The 22959-nt window shown below is 37.4% G+C and overlaps 1 protein-coding gene across 1 annotated transcript; it reads right to left on the bottom strand.

Moving 5' to 3' along the window:
* Positions 1-18144: 18144 nt before the first annotated feature.
* On the bottom strand, positions 18145-22688 carry LOC132101597 (ammonium transporter Rh type C-like). The gene is made up of 11 exons (XM_059506664.1): positions 22370-22688; positions 22007-22199; positions 21650-21800; positions 21005-21146; positions 20755-20921; positions 20262-20399; positions 20040-20176; positions 19402-19526; positions 19222-19295; positions 18969-19045; positions 18145-18730 (listed from the first exon to the last, which is right to left on the bottom strand). The coding sequence occupies exons 1-11, from the start codon at positions 22593-22595 to the stop codon at positions 18703-18705; spliced, it is 1458 nt and encodes a 485-aa protein (XP_059362647.1). The 5' UTR covers positions 22596-22688; the 3' UTR covers positions 18145-18702.
* Positions 22689-22959: the final 271 nt, after the last annotated feature.

Below are 22959 nucleotides of genomic sequence, written 5' to 3'. Positions count from 1 at the left end.
GAGGGAAAATCAAAATGGCAGCTTAGTGTAAACAACTGAACAGGACCGTTTTCATTGATGTTACAGTAATATGGCAAATTTATTATCATAACCAAACACACTGGTTCATCGCACATGTAGTTTTAACATTTACTTCACTTTGTTATTCTTCTATTCATTTACCTTTAGATGGTAATAAATTGGAAGGCTTGCACATTCAAAGAAAATAGCTTACTTCCAATGGAGCAAAATAAGATGGATACTAAATGTAGGATTCTTTATTTAATTTTTTTTACATTTAATCATTTAGCAGACACTTTTATCCAAAAGAAATTTACTGTACAAATGAGGAGAACAATAGAAGCACTCATATCAACAAGAGGGCAACGGAAATGACAATGCTTGGTTACAGTATGGTCATAACACTGAATAGCTTGCTATAAGCCTAAATATGTTGCAATATGTGCAAAAGAAAATATTACAATACGTACATTTGTAGAATTATAACCCAGTCCTTTTCAAAAAACAATGAGAACGGCCCTGTTCTTTCAGCTCTAAAACTGTGATCACATTGTAAAATCAAACACAGCTTTGATTCATCTGTCAAAAACAAAAGATCCTCAAATCAACAAATCCACACATACCTTTATGGTCTGCTTTCCTCTTTATTTGTCTTTTTTTTTGTGAGGAAGATACTGGGCCTGGATTGCCTAGCTCAGTGGACAGTTTAGAACAGGTAGAAAGGGTAGAGGCTGGTGGCAGAGGAGAAGCCAGAGAAGAAGATAAAGGACTAGACTGAGAGGAGATGAAAACAGGATGAGTCAGGGGGGAGACTGGAGGAGCAATGGATAAAGACATAGGAGAAGCCAAGGAGGAAGATGCAGGAGGAAGTAAAAGCGTGTCAGACTCAGAGGTGAGCAGAGGTGTGGACTCTGATACTGGGTCTGCTGGTGGAGTCTCTGTCTGTGAGACATTTATGGCAGAACTGTCTCCCATGCTGCTTGCTTCTTTATCTGCAATAGCCACTGTTGGAAAAATAACATTGTGATATGAACCTTTGCATAAGCTGCTGCAATCAACATCTAAAAAAAACTCTATTTAAAGGAACCAATATACAACTTGTAGCCTCTTTTCTGAGCACAATAAACTAAAATACATGTGCCTCATTGCTTTAGGAAACACATGACCAAATAAAACAACATGGCCCGGTTTCACAGACAGGGCTTAGGTTAAGCCAGGATTAAACCTTAGTTCAATTAGGATATTTAAGTAACATTTATAAATGTGCCCTAGAAAAGTTAAAGTTGTTAAAACAGCTCAAACATGAATTTTAGTCTGGGACTAGCTTAAGCCTTGTCTGTGAAACAAGGGGAAAGTGTAATAAAACTGTATTAAAATATATTCCATCTGGATGGAATCATAGCCTGAAGCTAAAAAAAAGAAATCTGTGGCCATCATACATTGTCATCAATTTCTGAATCAAGGCAAAAATATAGGCAAAAGTCATGTAGTGTATTCCAGCCTTAAGCTGCACAAAGACATACATGGTGTGAAATTCAATGACCAAGTATACATCACCATGTACAGTTACAGTTCATACAATGTGCTCCCCTTATTATAGTATAATGTAGTGCTGATTAAGTTTAATAGTAATCTATGGAAATAAGTTGTAGAATTAAACAATATATATAAGCTTAAAAGCTTAAAGCAGTTTTTTTGTCGCCATCTCTGTTCGAAATCTGTATTTGCAATTATTTGCAGAATTATTAACTGTATGTGGGTTGTGCTTCGGCACTGCACAGCGCGGATGAACAAAATGTTTTAAGGAGCATGTGCGTCTATCAATCAATCACCGCGCCGTTGTGGATACTCTCATTCAGAATCACAGATTCTACTTTTGGAAGTATGACCTAATAAGAATTTTTACTGGAAAATGTCATCTGAACAAGTGAGTAACATCCACTTTTGTTCTGACCAACTAAGGGAAAAAAGCATTGCAGTAAATCACGCTGATTAAATCTAACGATCATGTCAAACTTGTCATATGCCCTTCCTATATTATCCTTGTTTTCACATAGGCCAGGCGGATGCGGTGTCTTTTTTTCTGTAGCCACTCCAAAGTCTAAAGTCTTTTTCATTTTAAAGCGGGTGAATTTCAGCAGTCACTGGTGATTGTTGTGCGAACCTTTCACCATAAAGTTGATCATTTTAATTATATCAAGTGCTGTGAGAAAAGGCTATAAATCTCCTTCTCTATGTGTACAGATGTGCTGAGACTCTTCTCTATGTGTACAGATGTGACGTAATGACACAAAGACATGCTCGAATCTCCTGCGGAAATCCACCAGTGCCACTGGAATTAAAATCATTATTACAATCTTACCGTTTTGAATCTAGTTAAGGCAAGCAGATAGTTTTGAACACTGGCTGGTTATGTACTTGCCCAAAAAAGTGCCGGACTGCAGCTTTAATGTAGTATGTTGGTGTTTTCAAGGATGAAACATTTATGATTTTATGAGTGTATCTGAAAGGACTGCAGCAATCAGAGCCCATTATGTATTGACATGTTCCTTTTATGAAAATGTTCCTTTCAATTTTTGGCTTGTCTTGTCTATGCATTTGAAATTTTCTTGAATGGGTTTTTAGATATAGTATTTTTTATTCTATACCAGGGGTGTTCAATCCTGCTCCTGCAGAGTTTAACTTCAACCCCAATTAAACACACCTGAACCTGAAGTTGGAGCTAAACAATGCAAGTTTGGACATCCTTGGTCTATACAAATATTTTTTTATTATACTTTCTAATGTTATTCACAACTTTCTAATTTAGTGTTCTTTATCAGACCTGAGTACACTAGAAAAACACACAGATGTTACACCTCAGTCGGTGTTCACTGAAAAAAGAATTGCTGAAACGTCTGTATATAAATATAAACAATGCATGTGTAAAAGCTAAAGATCAGGGATTATTTACTTACTATTTTATGACTAACATCTGAAAGATAAACCTACCAGTAGATTTGTTGCATCATAAATTTTGTTCACACTGCTGTTTTTCTTTTGCCTGTCTTTCCATTCTTGGGAAAGCTGTTTCTTCTTCTTCTCCAGCTTCTGCTTGTATGGCTGCTCGGCACTACAGTGTTTGCATGTTTTGCTTGCTACTCCAATTTTTTTACTACATATGTAGCAATCCTTTAGAGTAGGCATCTGTAAAAAGAAACATAAATGTTATGTGTTATGAGGGGATAAGAAATATATTTTCACCCCTACTATGTTGTCAAGAGTCACAGTCTCCGATAATATTGTCAGCACAGTGACCTAACTTTTAAAACATTTAAAGAAAACTGCAACAGTATAATGCTACTCAGAACCTGATTTGAAAATTGTTTTATCAACTTAAGACATATAAACTGTATTTGTGGTAGCCTTCTATCGGAAGCATCAGAAGAGGGTAGAAGAGGAAAGACATACAATTTTATAATAAAAATAGTTATAGACTTTTAAAACAGATACCTACTGAGAATGACACATGTGAGTTATGTAGTATAATAGATGCATTCATCATAAAAACATGCACAAATAGACTCATGTAACCGTCTGGTTGCAGATGTTGCACAAACTAGAATTAGATTCCAGCTATTGTTTTGGAAAGGTTTTATTATGTATTTTACATCTGTGGCCAAACCTAACACCTACGTTTTAAGCACTGTCATCCCTCACAGTAAAAATTATATTATATTATCTAACATTAATGATAAATGATGATTAATGATCTAATGAAGTCTATTGCAGCTATTGATATTAATACATGCATACAGTATAACGCCGTCAGTGTATGAATGTGTGAGTGAATGGGTGAATGTGAGGCAAATTGTAAAGCGCTTTGGTGGCCACGGGTCTATGAAAGCGCTATATAAATGCAGTCCATTTACCATAACTAAGAAATATATATATATATATGAGTGTATATATATATATATATATATATATGTATATATATACACACACACTCACTAGCCACTTTATTAGGTACACCTGTCCAACTGCTTGTTAACACAAATTTCTAATCAGCCAATCACATGTGAGCAACTCAATGCATTCCGGCATGTAGACATGGTCAAGACGATCTGCTGCAGTTCAATCCGAGCGTCAAAATGGGGAAGAAAGGTGATTTAAGTGACTTTGAACATGGATTGGTTGTTGGTGCCAGACGGGCTGGTCTAAGTATTTCATAAACTGCTGATCTACTGGGATTTTCACGCACAACCATTTCTAGGGTTTACAAAGAATGGTGTGAAAAGGGAAAAACATCCAGTATGCGGCAGTCCTGTGGGCGAAAATGCCTTGTTGATGCTAGAGGTCAGAGGAGAATGGGCCGACTGATTCAAGCTGATAGAAGAGCAACTTTGACTGAAATAACCACTCGTTACAACCGAGGTAGGCAGCAAAGCATTTGTGAAGCCACAACACGCACAACCTTGAGGTGGATGGGCTACAGCAGCAGAAGACCCCACCGGGTACCACTCATCTCCACTACAAATAGGAAAAAGAGGCTACAATTTGCACGAGCTCACCAAAATTGGACAGTTGAAGACTGGAAAAATGTTGCCTGGTCTGGTGAGTCTCGATTTCGGTTGAGACATTCAGATGGTAGAGTCAGAATTTGGCGTAAACAGAATGAGAACATGGAGCCATCATGCCTTGTTACCACTGTGCAGGCTGGTGGTGGTGGTGTAATGGTGTGGGGGATGTTTTCTTGGCACACTTTAGGCCCCTTAGTGCCAATTGGGCATCGTTTAAATGCCACGGCCTACCTGAGCATTGTTTCTGATCATGTCCATCCCTTTATGACCACAATGTACCCATCCTCTGATGGCTACTTCCAGCAGGATAATGCACCATGTCACAAAGCTCGAATCATTTCAAATTGGTTTCTTGAACATGACAATGAGTTCACTGTACTAAAATGGCCGCCACAGTCACCAGATCTCAACCCAATAGAGCATCTTTGGAATGTGGTGGAACGGGAGCTTCGTGCCCTGGAAGTGCATCCCACAAATCTCCATCAACTGCAAGATGCTATCCTATCAATATGGGCCAACATTTCTAAAGAATGCTTTCAGCACCTTGTTGAATCAATGCCACGTAGAATTAAGGCAGTTCTGAAGGCAAAAGTGGGTCCAACCCGGTACTAGTAAGGTGTACCTAATAAAGTGGCCGGTGAGTGTATATAATATATATATATATATATCAGTATAATATAATATAACAGGAACACAGTCAGTTTGCCAGGGTTCACAGACTGGCATAGACTGTTTCAAAAAGACAGTTTACATATAGAAACAGCCGCTAAGGACACACACATACACACACACACAGACACACAGACACTAGGGGTGTAACGGCACATGTATTCGTACCGGACCGTTTCGGTATGTGTACCGCACATGTGTACCGAATGCAATCTTTCACGTAAATTAGAATAGTTTAGTGTGCGGAACATACGTCAATTCCGAGTTTCGTAGATAATGTGCGTTGCACTTGCGCTTGAGCGCGTGAATTTATTTTCCCTCCAAACCACTTCAGCGGAAATCCCGCCCTGCAGCCGACTCTAAAGTTTTCATCGGTCATGCTCATGTCAAACAATCACGGTAACGATTGCCTACACCAAACCCTGATCCCTAAACCTGCCCGTCACTGTAACCTAAACCAATGAAATCGGCTGCAGGGCGGGATTTCGGCTGAAGTGGTTTAAAAAATAAAATAAAAAATTCACGCGCTCAAGCTCAAGTGCAACGCGCATATCTACAAAGCTCTTTGAGAACTACATACAAGCTGGGATTGGTAATGGGACTCACTGTCTGTAATCCATAGTTATTTATATTATTCATTATATTCTATAGGATATTGGTTTGAGAGTATTTTATTTAGTGGAGAACTTTGCAGCTGTATTTTATTCCTTATTATTATTTATTTTTTATTTTATTAAATATATATATATATACCTGTATATATATATAATATTAAAACGTTAATAATAAATATATATATATATTATATTTTATAAAAAAAAGTGTGTTTAAAAAAGTGTAAACAAATTGTAACAAAAAAAAGTTTATAGTAAACATTCAAACAACCAGCAGTTTAATGTTTGCATTTCTTTCCCTTACTGTACCGAAAATGAACCGAACCGTGACTTTAAAACCGAGGTACGTACCGAACCGTGATTTTTGCGTACCGTTACACCCCTAACAGACACACACACACAGACAGACAGACAGACACAGACACAGACAGACAGACAGACAGACAGACACACACACACACACACACACACATACACACACACACACACACACGCACGCATGTGACCTAGCACAAAACCATTGAGTCACTGTGTTTGGTAAATATAATATGATATATGATTATGCTAAAAGTGGATAAAAATCAACATCAGATTACTTTGGTTAATCACCTTTGTTGTCTGTCCTATATTGCCTTTTATGCGTGTTCTGTTGGCTTTGCACCTGTATGAAGAAATCAAAGAAAAATAGCACAATGTAAATAGGCATATTACAATGAATATATCGTTCCAGTTATTTATGTACACTGTTTATTATTATCCTGCTAAATCTGAAGAGCTGTTAAAAGTTTTTCACTGTTTCTTTTAACAATGAGGAATGACAAAGATCTATTCTATTATTTATACGTGTGAGTGGAAACAATTCCATTCTGTTTATTATTAAACATTATTCTATTATTTTATTAAAACTAATGACTTTATTTGAAATAACCATTACAACTATTTTATTTAAAATGTTAATGCATATTATTTTGATTTCTTATGATTATATTTGCGCTATTTATTTATTTATTAATGTCCACAAATGGATATTTCTGGAAAATATTATCTGAAATACGACATGAATCGTTCAACGACATGAAACGTTAATTAATAATGAACTGAAATGTTTTAAAATAGTATTTGGATGATCGAGCTTAATATGGACACTCTGTTCGTTTTAACAAAATGTGTTGACTTTTTACATGGTCCCTTACACACACACAAATATTCAGATTTCACACTAAATACTAAATTTACAATGCTGATGTGATCTGCTCAAATGATTTTACCCTCGAACATGTTAATTGGAAAAAATCGCGTGCCTTAACGATTTGACACGCGACGTAGGCCTAGGCCTAACGATGCAATCTTGAATAAACAGAAATATGCCTAATATTGGTCCAGTAATAACGTTTGATCTCTTTCGAATATTGTTACGACGGATATTAATAAAATAAAAGTTTAATGTCACTTATGACGTTCACACTGTCTAACTTTTACATTTACTTTTGGATTTCATATTGTTTCAGATTTCATACAACGTTATTCCCAGGTAAAAACCTGTACAACTAATCACCACAAACCAAGATGAAACACCACAAAGCATTATTTTGTTCTCAAATTCTTATTATTAAAGGATATAAAATAACCTTACCTGTATTAGCCTCAATTATCTCGTAGAAAACCCACCCACAATGCATCGAGGCGACTCTGTGTGACATATCTCCCGCCGCCTTTAGGGGCACTATTTTAGGAAACGATGAACTGGGTCGTATTTGAGGAAAGGTGCAAACGACAATTAAGGTCGTATGAGTTGGAGGACTTGTTGGGTTTTAAATTCATTATCTTTTATAGGCTACGAAGTCTAATATCATAAGCCCCCCATCCCGTCACCCAAGACCGCAGACACCCCCCTTAAACCCCCCCTCCCGAATTTAAGCAAATCTCATCTGGTCACCCTATTCTAAGGGTATTTTTTTCAAAATCCTTTTGCACATTTTATTTATGTTCAGTAGCTCTTTCTAGCTCAAGCAAATCCACAAACTAATAAAAGGATTTATTATTTTTATAAGGTCGTCTGTTGACTGCTGTATATAAAACCCTTCAATATAGTTGTTGTTATATAGGCTATAATAGAGTACCGGCACCTCTTTTGGGCCACTTAAAGCACTGCCCGAGATGGAGACAGGAACTAACAATTGGAATTTGCATTAACTCAGGTCCCAAGCCTGGGTGATTTTACAACTCAATGGGAACAGGGGGTAATTTACATGGAGGACACTGGGAAGGGGCACTCCTATTACAGTTAGGGATGGGTACCGAAACCCGGTATTAAAATGGCCCCGGGGCTAAATTATGAAAGACCGTAGTATCAGTAAGATCTGACGGTATCGGTTCTGCTTTCGGTACTGGAGGGGAAAAAATTAATGTACTATGTATTTTTGCTTAATAATGTTATCGTGCACATTTTATCTCACCAAACATTTCTAATGTGCGATCATATTAAGACGTTTGTCTGTGAGATCTGCGAGATCTCTATGGGCTGAAATATGTGCCACTAGAAACTGAATTTGAATTGCTAAACTTGAATAATTGCATTGAATAACTGAATTTGAATAACCTAATTTGAAAGTGTATTGTTTAATTTGAATCATTGCATTGAAAATCTGAATCTGAATTGTATAATTTGAAATTGTATTTATTCAAAAACAGAATCTGAATTGTGGTCGAATAAAATTTGTCCAACAAAATTTGATCCTCACTTAAAGTTAAACTCTCTATATATCTTCACATTCACTTCTCACAATTCAGATTCAGTTCTCAAATTCAATTTCAAGTTACTGAGACAGACATCCGGGTAGTTGGAGGATGAAGGAAGAGCAATCCAGCCCAGATCGATAGATCGCGTTCATTGGCGCACAGGAGCCAATCAGCACCTACGTTTTGAAGCAAAGTACGTACCCACCATGAAACAAGGAAGAAGTGCTTGCCTTGCCGACTGACTTGACCACCATGGATCCGCCTGGGACAAATATGGTAATGACAATTTTTTTTTTCACGATCTAACGATCTTTAGTTTAATGGTGTAGCTGTTTTGTAGAAACGGGGGAAATTACATCTTTCTCGATGTGTTGCAAACACAGTAGCTATTATCCCACGTTTTTGTGGTTATGTACTAGCTCTGGTAACAACATCTTTGCTTGGCGTTTATTATTTCTAAGCATTTGCCTCTTCCTCCGGTGAAAATGTTGTTGCCGCCAAGTAGACTGGTCATGTCTTCAGCGTGATTATTTACGATAACTACTCCTCGTGATTGTCATTGTCAGGGTACTGCTTACTAAGAGGGAGAGAGAGAGTAGTAAGCTTGTATGTCTCACTATGTTTTGACAAGGAGACAACTCAGAAGTAGTCAATTCAACATATTTGCTCACAGATGCAATACCTTCCCATGGTCCTGTTGGGCCCAGTGCCCAACATCAAACTTTAGTATATTTTTTTAGTCAATAAAAAAAGTCAATATATTGTCGCATTTTAGTTAGATCTATCCCTCCAAGCATCTGTCTCCCCACCAATGGATTAATGCATTGACCAGTTAGATTTAATGCTTTTTAAATTGACTGAGCTGTTACCATAAAGGCTCACTGTGCTGTGTGATGTACATTTATTTTCAACAGTACAAAGGTTTTTTTTTGGTTGTCACTGTTCCCATATGATTATTATTGATCAGTTTGTCCTGACCATAGCAAAATTACTTTCTCTCAAAAGTCCACCTTTTAACTTAAACTTTTATATGTGGCTTCTGTACTGAGTTTATTGTACACATTTTTACATTTTAATTTTACATTATATTTCATTCTTGTGTTTTGTCATTTCAGCAAAGCTGACTTCATTCCTTCAACTTCAAAACAAAAGTGAGCATTTCTAGGTTTGTACGCTTCTATATTCTCCTTCAAATTTATATAACCTAAGACTCTTAAACTTTTGGGGCCAAGTACCTCATATCATGTCAAAGAATCCAGGGATCACCTGTAAGCGATGACCCTACAGAAGCAACAAAAAAGTAAATGGCAAAAATATGCAAATACTAACACACAAGAGAAAGAATAATTCACGTACATACACCACAGTTTCTGAGAAACAAGAGGAAGGTGAAAGAATTTAAAGCAATGTTTGAATGCAAAATAGACTGAGTTGAACAGATTACATTTATGTCTGTTTAATTGTTTTTATAACAACATACACATAAATCATAACTTGATTTTGAAAGATTTGTAAACCGATGCTCTACGGTTAACAATGATTTTTGATGATTCCTGCTTCTGATGTCTTCTGACCCCGTTCTGCATGATGTCAAGAAAGTCTTCCAGCATACTGTACTGTATATTACACCGGCAGAGAGGAAATAATTATTGTTATTATATTACAGTTCCTAAACATTTTTATATTTTTCTTTACCACAGAGGCTCTGTCCCGAGACACTCTGGAGCTAGTTGAGACTGATGATTCCCCAATCTTCCACAATGGACTTCACATAGGATGAACTGTTTCCAGTTTCAGCAAAACAGCAAGAATTCATTGATGGATGACTGCACCTTAGAACTCTTCACTAACACTGCCTGCATCACCTGGGCCACAGAGAAAACAATGTTACTGCCTGTACATAGCACAATTAACCTTTAACCTTACAGCTGAATCAATGCAGTAACACTGTTAACTACTATTGACATTGTACCAAATGTTCAAACTGAATATACAGAGGAGAACTGGTCCCCAGTGTTTTTGATTAGTCTGGTTTCTCCAAAGGTTTTTTACTCCATTATCTACATCTTGCAGATTTTTCTTTATTAACCACTGTTGCCTATGGCTTGCTTGCTGTATGTATGAAGACTAAAGCATTTAGCACCAACTATTAAAATAGTGAGGGTGTTTTTGACCATATAGACACAACAGTATGTCTTTCTGTAAAGATTCTTTGAAATGTTATGTATTTCGAAAACTGTATAAATGGCTTACATTGATAGTGTGCATATTGCTTGAACATTTATATGTAAAAAAAAAAAAAAATCAGTAGAATTATTATTATAATGTACTTTTTATGTACTGTGTTATATGTGTTAAACTCAATTACAATTGTAATTTCTGTCATCATAATTTAAATAGTGTGATAATTACTGTATGATAGTTTCTTAAGTAATAGACAATCAGTAATTACAGTACATTAACTGCCTGTAAGCAAAACCATATATAACAACGTAATTAATTATTACACTTATTACGACCACTGGCATGGCACCAACATACCAAAACTCACTGGTTAAATCTTATGTGCCCTCCAGAAGTTTGCGCTTTGCAAGTGAACGACACCTCGTGGTGCCATCCCAAAGAAGTTCAAAATCACTCTCGCTGACCTTTTCCTAGACTGTGCCCAGCTGGTGGAATGACCTCGTGATCTCTTATCACACCGGATCCATGGTGGTCAAGTCAGTCGGCAAGGCAAGCACTTCTTCCTTGTTTCATGGTGGGTACATACTTTGCTTCAAAACGTAGGTGCTGATTGGCTCCTGTGCGCCAATGAACGTGATCTATCGATCTGTGCTCGATTGCTCTTCCTTCATCCTCCAACTACCCAGATGTCTGTCTCAGTAACTTGAAATTGAATTTGAGAACTGAATCTGAATTGTGAGAAGTGAATGTGAAGATATATAGAGAGTTTATTTTTAAGTGAGGATCAAATTTTATTGGACAAATTTTATTCGGCTACAATTCAGATTCAGTTTTTGAATAAATACAATTTCAAATTATACAATTCAGATTCAGATTTTCAATGCAATGATTCAAATTAAACAATACACTTTCAAATTAGGTTATTCAAATTCAGTTATTCAATGCAATTATTCAAGTTTAGCAATTCAAATTCAGTTTCTAGTGGCACATATTTCAGCCCATAGATCTCGGTGTCTGTCAGTCACACACACACACACACACACACACACACACACACACACACAACAAGAACGAGCGCGGCGCACACACACGCGGGGCCGCTCACATATCGCGTCTTTTGCGTGCTCAAGTTCGTTATTTCAAATGTAGGCGCGCGGTATGCGCGCTCATAATGGAAGCGATGCGGTCGCAAGCGCACGCGGTGAGACGAGCTCGTTTTATCCAGGTGCGTCCGCACCGCATCGAGTTAAAAACATCTCAACTTTTCAGAATGCCGCAAGCGCACCGCAGGTCATGTAACTTCCTCACCTTTTCCGTAACAATGTTGAAAGCTCAGCCAAGATGAAGGAACAGCTGATAGCAGTTTTTAGTGCTGCAAATCCATTTATCCATTGCTGAAATTTCCGCATCTTCATGGAGAGAGCAGGTCATGGTTGCTTAGCAATGGCAGACTCCTCAGGAGCACAAGTGCCCGAAGGCTTTGGGGGGAAAAAATCAGAAAGCGGCGCGCCTAGCGTTTTCCACACGTTTTTAGACGCGATATGTGAACGGCCCCTTACAGTACGAAAACTCCTGCTTAATACAAAGAGTGACGATGGCGGAGACAGTAAAACGTTCCAAAGTGTGGTTATACTTCACTAGCGTTGATGCAAGTGCAACAAAATTTTTGCATGTAAGGGCGGAAAAGCAAGCTATCTGTCAAAGCATCTTTCAAAAGTGCATTATGTGCAGACAGAGAAATGCAAAGTTTTCGACTGCCTAACACAACACAAAGTAACACAACACAAAGTACCGATAAGAATACCGTTAAAGTACCGGACCGTTAAGCAGTATCGGTAAGAGTAGAAATACCGTTAAAACCTTAACGAGACCCATCCCTAATTACAGTAGGCAAAATATCTCTTAACTCGTAGGATCTGTATTATCTTTTAATCTACTTTTGTAAGATTGAGACCATTGTACCAGTTGCACTGAGACATTTCCAATGATACTAGACATGAGTGTTAGTTGAGTTCACTTGCATTGACATTTTCATGTAATAATTTTGAGCTGATTGAGTAGAAGGAAGAATGGGTGAAGGGATTTATAATGAAGCAAATGGCCAGAAGGGGAGGAGGTCTCCTGCTCCTCCACTCTGTGGGGTGTCTCGAAGATGCCAGTGTATGTTTGTATTGTCTGTTTCTCAGGAGATCAAAGTATCTCAGGTTCTTTCATCCTTACACATCCAAGGTGTCTAAGATAATTAAATAAATAAACGTGCTACTGTAATCATTGCATTCATATTGATTTCATGTTTTTTGAACAAACTTTTCAAGTTACCATTTTCAACAAAACATTTGCATTATTGAATCTTGAAAGTAAACGGTTTACAAACCTTTTTGGCAAAGGGTGAAATGCAAGCCTGTATTTATGAATAAATATCTGTATATTGGGTATTTTGGGCTTATATGACACCTGATAACTTGGATTGATGTCAAAATGCCATAAGAATATCAAATGATACATACTGACCTTGACACACAGCCATGAGGATCACTTCCTATTTTATGAATTTCTTGACACATGACAACAAAATGGCTTCCTGCATGTTGTTTGCATCTGTATGAAAAAAAGAGAAGTGTCTTTGAGACCAAAAAGCGTGTTTAATTGCAATAACTGAAAAAAAATGCATTACATTAACAGAGTTATAGAATATGAACTATTGAATTTTTAATTATGAAAATGTGTGTGAATGTTGAATTGAAATATTGACAGCTTAAATAAACAACTAGGTTGAATTTCAGCCCCTAAAATGCAAGACCTGAAAATACAAGACATTAAAATACAAGCACTACAATGCATTATTTTTCCAGTTTGTTTCAATGACATTTGTCTTTTTTTTTCATACATCTGACTTTGATTTTAGGTTTTTCAGATATAAAAACATCTATAAAAAAATTATATATATATAATTATGTATTTTATTTCATTGCAATCTCTATTAACTATATATTTAACTTTTTATATGGAAATTTAATTTTGTTATTTACACATTTCACTCAGTGTTTACATGCAAATTTTAATGTGTCAAAATTAATGTGCAGTTTTAAACATCCGTTTCCTATTATGGCCACAGAACTTCTTCACGTGTTGAATTTCTTCTGAAACCCAATTTAAGGCAAGGTAAGTTTATTAGCACATTTCATACACAATGGTAAATCAAAGTGCTTTACATTAAATAAAATAATAATAATAATCACAACAATAAAACAAGGGAAAAATATGTAAAGATTAACTAATAAAATGAGTTTAAAACAGTCAAGAAAATGATTAAACATCAAATATAGTGCCATTAGTTTGGACATTGCACAGTGCTCATTCAATAAATGTACAGCTACACAGATGAGTATTGAGTCTGCATTTAACTATTGTTTTAGCACATCTGATCTCTTCCGGAACCCTTGGTCCTAATGATCTGAGGGGTCTGTTAGGTTTATATTCAGTGAATATAACTGCTATGTATTTTGGTCCTAGGCCATTGAGTAATTTTTAAACGAGTAGAAGTACTTTAAAATCAATCCTAAATGTAACCGGAAGCCAGTGTAAGGACCTGAGGACTGGTGTTATATGCTCAGATTTTCCTGTTCTAGTCAGAATCCTGGCAGCAGAATTCTGGATGAGCTGCACCTTTCTAATGGTCTTCTTGTGAAGGTCGGTGAGATGACCATTACAGTAGTCCACCCTGCTGGTGATAAAGGCATGAACAAGTTTCTACAAGTCTTGGAACTTGACTGGAAACAAAACATCTAATTCTTGCAATGATTTTTAGATGATGGTATGCTGATTTAGTTACTGCTTTGAGATGACTACTGAAACTAAGGTCTGTCTCCAGAATCACACCAAGTTTGCTGGGGAAGTCGTGGCCTGGTGGTTAGAGAATCGGACTCACAATCGAAGGGTTGTGGGTTCGAGTCTCGGGCCGGCAGGAATTGTGGGTGGGGGGAGTGCATGTACAGTTCTCTCTCCACCCTCAATACCACGACTTAGGTGCCCTTGAGCAAGGCACCGAACCCCCAACTGCTCCCCGGGCGCCGCAGCATAAATGGCTGCCCACTGCTCCGGGTGCGTGTTCACAGTGTGTGTGTTCACTGCTCTGTGTGTGTGCACTTCGGATGGGTTAAATGCAGAGCACAAATTCTGAGTATGGGTCACCATACTTGGCCGAATGTCACGTCACTTTCAAGTTTCCTGACTTGATATTTAGTTGTTAGACCCTAGAGTCAAGGTATGCATTCACCCTGAGAACTTCATTTTTTTTTGTTTCCAAATGCAATGACGTCAGTTTTTTCCTTGTTTAGCTGAAAAGTGTTCTGGCACATCCAACTGTTAATTTAATCAATGCATTTGCAGAGGGAGTCAATGGGGCTGTAGTCATTTGGAGATAAGGCTAGGTAAATCTGGGTATTATCAGCATGGCTGTGATAGGCAATTTGGTTCTTTCTCATTATTTGACTCAGTGGGAGCATATACAGGCTAAACAAGAGCGGTGCAAGAATTGAGCCTTGTGGGACTCCACATGTCATGGACGTCCACTTAGACTTATGCTCTCCTATACTCACATAATAACCTCTCCCTTCTAAGTATGACCTTATCTATCTGATTACGATCCCAGAAAGCCCGACCCAGGTTTTTAATATCATACTATTTAGCCCTCAGACAGGATCTTCAGCACTGTGACCCAACCAAAATGAAGTGTTTTTTCCCCAACCACCTAAAGAAGGATTCAGTGACAGATTCTGGGTAAAAAGATTCTATCGGCACAGATGTACCAATCAGCCAGTGTCAATCAGCCCTCAAGAGTGATATAATTATCATGTCAGGAGGGAAACGACCACTGAATGTGAGACACCACCTTTCCTCCAGCCCCACCACTCACTGCCCACCATTATACTCAAGCAACAACAGGCCAATTTGTCCATGTGGCCCTTGTACCCACACTCCCTGCCGAGTTATTTAGCTCCTCTCCTGCTCTTCAATGGCAGGTACTGATTAGAGGGGCTGCAATCTCCCTCCCCATTCCCTTTAAAATAAAAAAGAAAGAAAAACTAGCCCCCTTCATCCTGGCAATCTTTAATCTGATTACAGGCTTTCTACGGCTTTTCAGACAAGACTGGCCACGTAGGACAATGGCAGGCCAAGTGGTTCCACACACAGTCTCTGAGCTATGTGATCCAAGTGTGGATCTCTGGGCGCTCGAACTCCGCTGGCAGTTCTTTTCAGAGTAAACTAAGGCTGGGTCGGCCCGCCCACCGGCCCGCTCCCCTTCACACAGGGGATTAAGAAGAACATCTCTGTTACAGGAGCGACACCCTCCTTTCCTCAGAGCCCGGCCCCCACACCCCCGTCCCCTGCAGACTTGTTTGATTAGAGAGGAGAGGAGATTTGACCCTGGCTCTCCTGCTTTCAGCCGCTCAGCTCGATGCGGCGGTAGATCCTTAACTCCTGCCCCCCCCCCCCCTTTCCTCATCCCCATGGGAAAGCCGCTAGGAATCAGTAGACATGCCGGCGTGCTTTGCTGCTGTCCATCTCGTTTATACATTGTAATCCCCCAAACCTGAGTGAGCTGTTGTGTACCTGCCCTGATGTAAATTTATTTTTGACTTGCCACTGCAGAACATACACTCTTAAAAATAAAGGCTGGCATTGATGGTTCCATGAAGAACCTGTAACAACCATGGAAGCTTTCTATCACACAAAAATGGTCCTTTTAGGAGCTTTGACGAGCTCTTATCTTTATTTTTATCCCCTTGCTTTAATTAAATTTTTTTTAGAGTGCAGACCTTTTTTTTAAGAGTGTAGATGAGAAATTAATGTCTAATTAACAAAAATGCACGCAAAAAAAGTAATCTTACATATGATTTTCATATGTTCTGCTCAATCAGTTGTCACCTTGGAAATGAAAGGCCAAGCACATTGCATTGTGGGATACAGTGTGCTCTGTATTATACAGCACATATTGGCAAATGTAGAAGGTCTTCTTTGTATTTTATGCATACAGAAAATGTACACATTGTGCTCCATATAAATAATCTATACAGTATAGAGTTTTTTTTTTGCCTACAATATTATATGGCACTTTATTAATACTACAAATGGAAAAATAAACATAGAATCCACAATCAATGTCAAATTGAAAAAAAAAGGCAAAATAATAATAATAATGTAACAGGTGGACTAAGAATTAAGAATAAATGCAGGTGTTTTATATATATATATATATATAGAGAGAGAGAGAGAGAGGGGGGGGGGGGGGTAGAGAGAGAGAGAGAGAGAGAGAGAGAGAGAGAGAGAGAGAGAGAGAGAGAGAGAGAGAGAGAGAGAGATAGCGGGGCAGTCAGAGCAAATATTGAGCCAAGAATGAGACTGTGACTTATTCAATCTCAGACTAGAAATGAAACACAATGAATTATGGGACAGACTGAGCTGTGTAATATACTGCACATTTTGGAAAAGTTGTAAATAAAAGATTATTGGTGTACATTTTACAAGAAAATATTATTTCAATCTTTCTGCTTAAAAATGTCCTATTTCTTTGTAAAATGTCACATTTCTTTGTAGTTATTTTTGAAATTTACTAGCCATTTCTGAGTAAATCCCACACCATTTTTTTAGTATAGGTATGCAGCGTATTTTATACATAGAGAAAATGTACATATTGTGCTTAATATACATTAAGTAAACTGCAATTATAGTAAAAGTAATCTTGTCTTTCTGGCTGTAATATTAAACAGCACTGCTTTTGTCAGGTGTGATTACAGACACAGTATTATTAATCGCACACCTATTCAATTCAAGAACATGAAATCACAAACTAACTAAAGTCATTCGTAAAGACATGAAATCTCTCAAATCCATCATTGGCGTCTTGCTGTGCTCATTCACAAAAGCAGTGTGTATTTGAAGTTCATTAAATGTCACGGTGATTGATCAGGAAATGACCTAATTGACCCCATTTGACCCTCCACAAGGAGTCTATTTCCATTTGAATAGAGGAATCTGGCCTGAGGGTGACCAAACTCACACTAACAGATGACCAGCAGCAAGAAATGTAAGCTGCAGAGTTGTCTTAAAATATACTTGAGACAATTAAAGCAACAATTAGAGCATTAAAAGAGAAACCTTTTTAGATGTTTAAACATTAGACCGCCATATAAAGTACAGCAACTGCTCATAAAATGTTAATCAATTAAACATTCACATTTAGAAAAGAACACGGTTTTTGGGCACCAATGTAAAGTCACTGAGCAGAAAGATTGTAAATTGCCTATATGTTTAACGTTATATTTAAAATACTGAAGAATAAAAAGCTTCATAAAAAATTAAAATATTGCTATTATTCTACATGGTCTAAAAACAAGCGGAGGTCATTGACCTCTCAAAAGTCCTCATGTACTCCTTCACATAATGAAATATAACAGTCTACACATATATCACATAACTGGACATTTGAAAATAACTAGATAATTAACTCACATTCATAAAATCTAAATTGTAATAGTCTAAAGTCTGTTCTTTAACACAGGAGCAAACATGACAAGAGTACAATAATTACTGTTTCTCTCGTTTCCAGAATGATTGAAACTTAATACAGTTAGAATTAGCTGTACATTTGGATTAAAAAAAATATATATATGCGGTACAAGCTTTCCCTTTAGAAATGATAAATGCATAAGCTTATTAAAGTAATTTGAGGATTCTAGAGCGCAAAGAAATGAAATTGAACTAATAGCTGACCCTTCTGGGCCTCTGCTCTATATTAGGCAGGTCAATACCTCACAAAGGTATTACAGGAACAGCACAGACTTGGTCTGAACATCTTTTTTTTTTTTTTTTTTTTTTTCAATATGATGTGATCAGGTGCATCTTTTGCCATAACGAAGTCCTTATTTCTTGCATTAGCTCTGTTCCACAGTGAAGTTAGACCTGAACGGTGAAAGTGTGTATGAATGAATGAGACGTTTGAAACAATTTTTTTTTTTTTTTTTCAAAAAAGGCATTTCACTGTAAATATACAAACTCATTGAAATGTTCAATCTACTTCTAAAATTAAGAATTTTAACTAAATAAAATTTAAGGGAAAACTACATTTCTATATATAAATATTCTTGTAGGGTATTAGATAGTAGGTACAATCTCTCTTTTGCATATATAGGCTACTTACATCCTGTCTGTATTTTTGCCAACCATGTGACTGTTGTACTCAAGAATGGGAGGGATGCTCTCCTCGTCTTCAGGCACCTGGAATGGAGATTTTTAATCATTAAAAGGAATCCAGACCGAAAGAGTTCACACAGTATAAAAGAAACCGGGGCTAGTTGTCACTTTTAGACATAACGTTCTTATTCGAGTTCTATAGTGCCACCACAGTGACACCTAGCTGTGAAACAAGTAAATACAAACGAAATCAAACTCACCTCCCAGTACACCTCATCATCAAAGCAGTTATCATCGGATGGGTCTCCCCAGAACGGAAGTCTCAAGATTAAACCTGCATATACATACATGAGGGTTATCATAGACCACTAAAACTCTAAAAAAAAACTAAAACTGTATCAAAATGTGTCAATTAAAAAAGAAATCTTTTGGCTGCTCACCTACTATGGCTCCACCTACGATTCCAAAAGCAAGAGCAACACAAAGACCAGCTGCCTGGAAGCCTCCTTGTGTGGCAGGGGTCCTTTCAGCATACTTCCCTTTAAAATTGAAGGTGTTTACCAACCTGTTGAGAAAAAAGTAATTTGTATTTACCGTAGTCACACTTTTTAATATTCTAAAACACAGTTCAGTGATATTACTGGTTTAGCTTGCTCTGACAATATGGGTTAAGAGAGAGCAAAATGTGAACTGAATTGAGCTGGATAATGACTTTAACTGTGCAGCATCAATGCTGTTACTCAACTGATCTGAACAGTTAATGACACTAGAGCTGTTTTTTTCTGTTGCAATACTGAGATGATTCTCCTTCCAGAATTATATATTTTGATCTCAAAAGCTTTACTTTTTTATATATAAAATTTCAGCAATTTTCCCCCTACTAGATTTAATAATTCCATGTATCAGGGGGCTCACTGTTTTTTTCCTCTGTTAACATGAAGCTGCCTTGAAACAATCTGTATTGTATCAAGTACTATATATATAATAAACCTGACTTCACTTTTACAATTAAAGCAAATTTGTATGACTTAAAATTTAAATGAGTTGCAATCTATTGTAAGAGTTTGGATTCACATACCCTTCATGTCCGTAGACGCTCTCACTGGCAGCGGCCGCTGTGATGGCCCCCACGACTGCTCCGAGGACACCAGGCATGGCATGCAGGTTATGGACTCCGCATGTGTCTTGAATCTTCATATACTTTTCCATGAAGGGCTGCATGAGAAAACAAAAAAACTATATCATTTTATCTGCTCTCACAATGCATGTGATGTTCAAATGCACTTGCTCTTCTACTCACAGTGATCACCAGGTAGCCAAATGTGGAGAGTATCCCGCAGCAGAAGCCCACGATGAGAGAACCGTAGGGTGTGATCATAAACTCGGCCGCTGATCCCATGGCGACCGCCCCAGCCAGAGTTGCATTCTGGATATGCACCTAAGATTCACAAAGCAGATGCAATGCTTTCAATTTCAGTATCAGAGATACTAGTTTTTATTAGTATTTGAAATTGAATGTTTTAAGGTTTTGTTTTCATATTTTCTGTTGTCATTTTATTTAAAGTTTTGGTAATTCTTTTTTTGTTTGTCATATTTATTCGTTTTTTTTATGTCTTTATGAATGTTTACATTCATTTTAGTACTTCAAGTTAAAGTAAATGAAAATGAAAGTGTTGAATGCTGAACTAAAATAAGATTTTTAAGAAAAAAGGTAACTTTTTTTGCTGATGGTTTTAGTTTAGTTTGTTGCTGGTGCTGCTGTAATTGTGACACAATGAAGTCCTATAATTTACCATGTCCAGTTTTCCCCTCTTGGCTGAAAGGCTTGATATGGCAAATGTAGTCAGGACTGAAGAAGCCAGTGCGAGGTAGGTGTTTATGACTGCCCGATGTTGTCCATCTCCATGATCTGAGATGGCAGAGTTGAAACTGGGCCAGAACATCCAGAGGAAGAGAGTCCCTGTAAAAAACAAACTTCTTCAGCTAAAGCACTGGATTTTTTGTGGTAAGATCTAATGGAATGTATAAGAAGTCATAGCTTACCAATCATAGCAAAGACATCCGATTGGTAGACAGATCCATTCAGACGCTTGTCTAGTTTCGGTCGATAGAGAATCCATGATATTGTCAGACCGTAATATCCTCCGAAAGTGTGGATGACCATGGATCCGCCAGCGTCCCGAACCTGTGAAAGGTCAAAACATATTTGTTCATTGAAATAAAGCTGAAAAAAATGCATTTTTAAGTTAAAAAGCTCATTCATATTGTTACCAAGGGAACATTTAAAAATGTTATTTTATTTTGAGTTGAACCACTAAAATTACTAATTGGAAATAAAACAAATATCTAATAAATAAATATAATAAAGAACTTAACTGAAACTAAAATGAAACCTTTTAAAACCGTTGTCCTTAATTGAAAAAAAAGCACATAAAAAATAGATAATTAATTTGCATAGCACAGAAAAATTCAAAATGAAATAAAAAAAATAGAAAATGTCAAATTTGAAGTGAATTTAATCTTTCTGTACATTTTTTAAAAAATTTCAAATGTTTTGAGTTCTGTTAACTTTACTCAATTTTAGTTAACATACAGTACAACTAACATTAAAATGAAAATATTGAAATTATTAATAAACCATATAAAAGAGTATAAAATAAATAATGGTAACATAACACTGCTTCTCACATGGAAAACATGAAGAATGATGTATTCCTCAACTGCAAACAGTGGGATGCCAAATAACGTCAAGACCATCAGCTGCACTGGACTGACTTTTCCCAGCAGAGCTCCATAAGCAATGAGACATCCAGCCACACAGAAGTCGGCATTGATGATACTGAAGAAAAAAAGATGGTGGTTAATTTTTGGACTGTATCACATAAGTCATCATCATTTGATGCACTGATCAGGAAAATCTAATTTGCAGTGTGTTGAGTTAAACTTGCATATGATGACACTATGCGGCACACATGAAAACCAGCTTTACTTCATGTGCAAGTGGACCCAAAGACCATAAATAAGGTTGTGAGGTGCAAAACTTACTTCTCAATTCCAATCTTGATATAGCCATCAGCCGGATCCAGAAAGTGAAACCAGCCCTGCACGAGAAGAGCCCACTGCAGACCGAAGGCAGCGATGAGAAAGTTAAAACCGACCCCGCCAAAGCTGTAACGCTTCAGGAAGGTCATGAGAAAGCCAAAACCAACGAAGATCATCACATGCACATCCTGAAAGCCTGACAGGACAAAGAGGGTTGAGAAGGTTAATGGATGAATATATAACAGAACCTCCCTAACTTTTAAGCTCAGCAAAATATAATTATTGTGCTGATTAACAAGTATTGCTATAAAATAAGATTAAATAATATTATGCATTGTATTAAGTATAAATCCGTGCAAAACTCACTTGGGTATCTGTAGTAGAAGTCGTTCTCGATGTCACTCGTGATGTTGTTTGCAAGCTTGTACTCAGACCAGTGTGCGTCCGACTCTTCATCATAACGCACAAACACTCCAAACAAGATGATCATAGCGATCTGCCACACGAAGCAGACCGCAGGCAGACTGATCCGGACATCAGGGTTTTTGGCCCTGCACCAGAATCCTCGGCAGCAGGCAGCACAGTTCCCCATGGTGAAGAGAAGAAGTGAAGAGTGATCTGTTGGAAGAAGCTCTCTTGTAATTTCTGGTGAAGTGAAGAGATGATCCGTTGGAAGAAGCTCTCTTGTAATTTCTGCGTTGGGCGCAGCTGTATTTATAGCTGGTTATCTAGAGGTGTGTCACTGCTCACCTGTTGCAAGTGTACCTTCTGGAAACAAAATCTGGGTGGCCGTGACACTCACCTGACAAGACTGATCAATATCTGCTCTGGTGTGTAACTTCTTTTTCTTTTTTTAAGATATCACACTAGTCTTAGACTTAACTATAATAACACTTGGATACATTTGAACAGATTTAAATTTTTGTGCATATCCGAACCCTAAAAATCTGGAAAAT

Source organism: Carassius carassius, chromosome 2, assembly GCF_963082965.1.
Source record: "Carassius carassius chromosome 2, fCarCar2.1, whole genome shotgun sequence".
Classification (NCBI taxonomy): Eukaryota; Metazoa; Chordata; class Actinopteri; order Cypriniformes; family Cyprinidae; genus Carassius; species Carassius carassius.
Note: the sequence above shows the minus strand (reverse complement) of the source record. Positions and strands in the feature narration are given on the sequence as shown.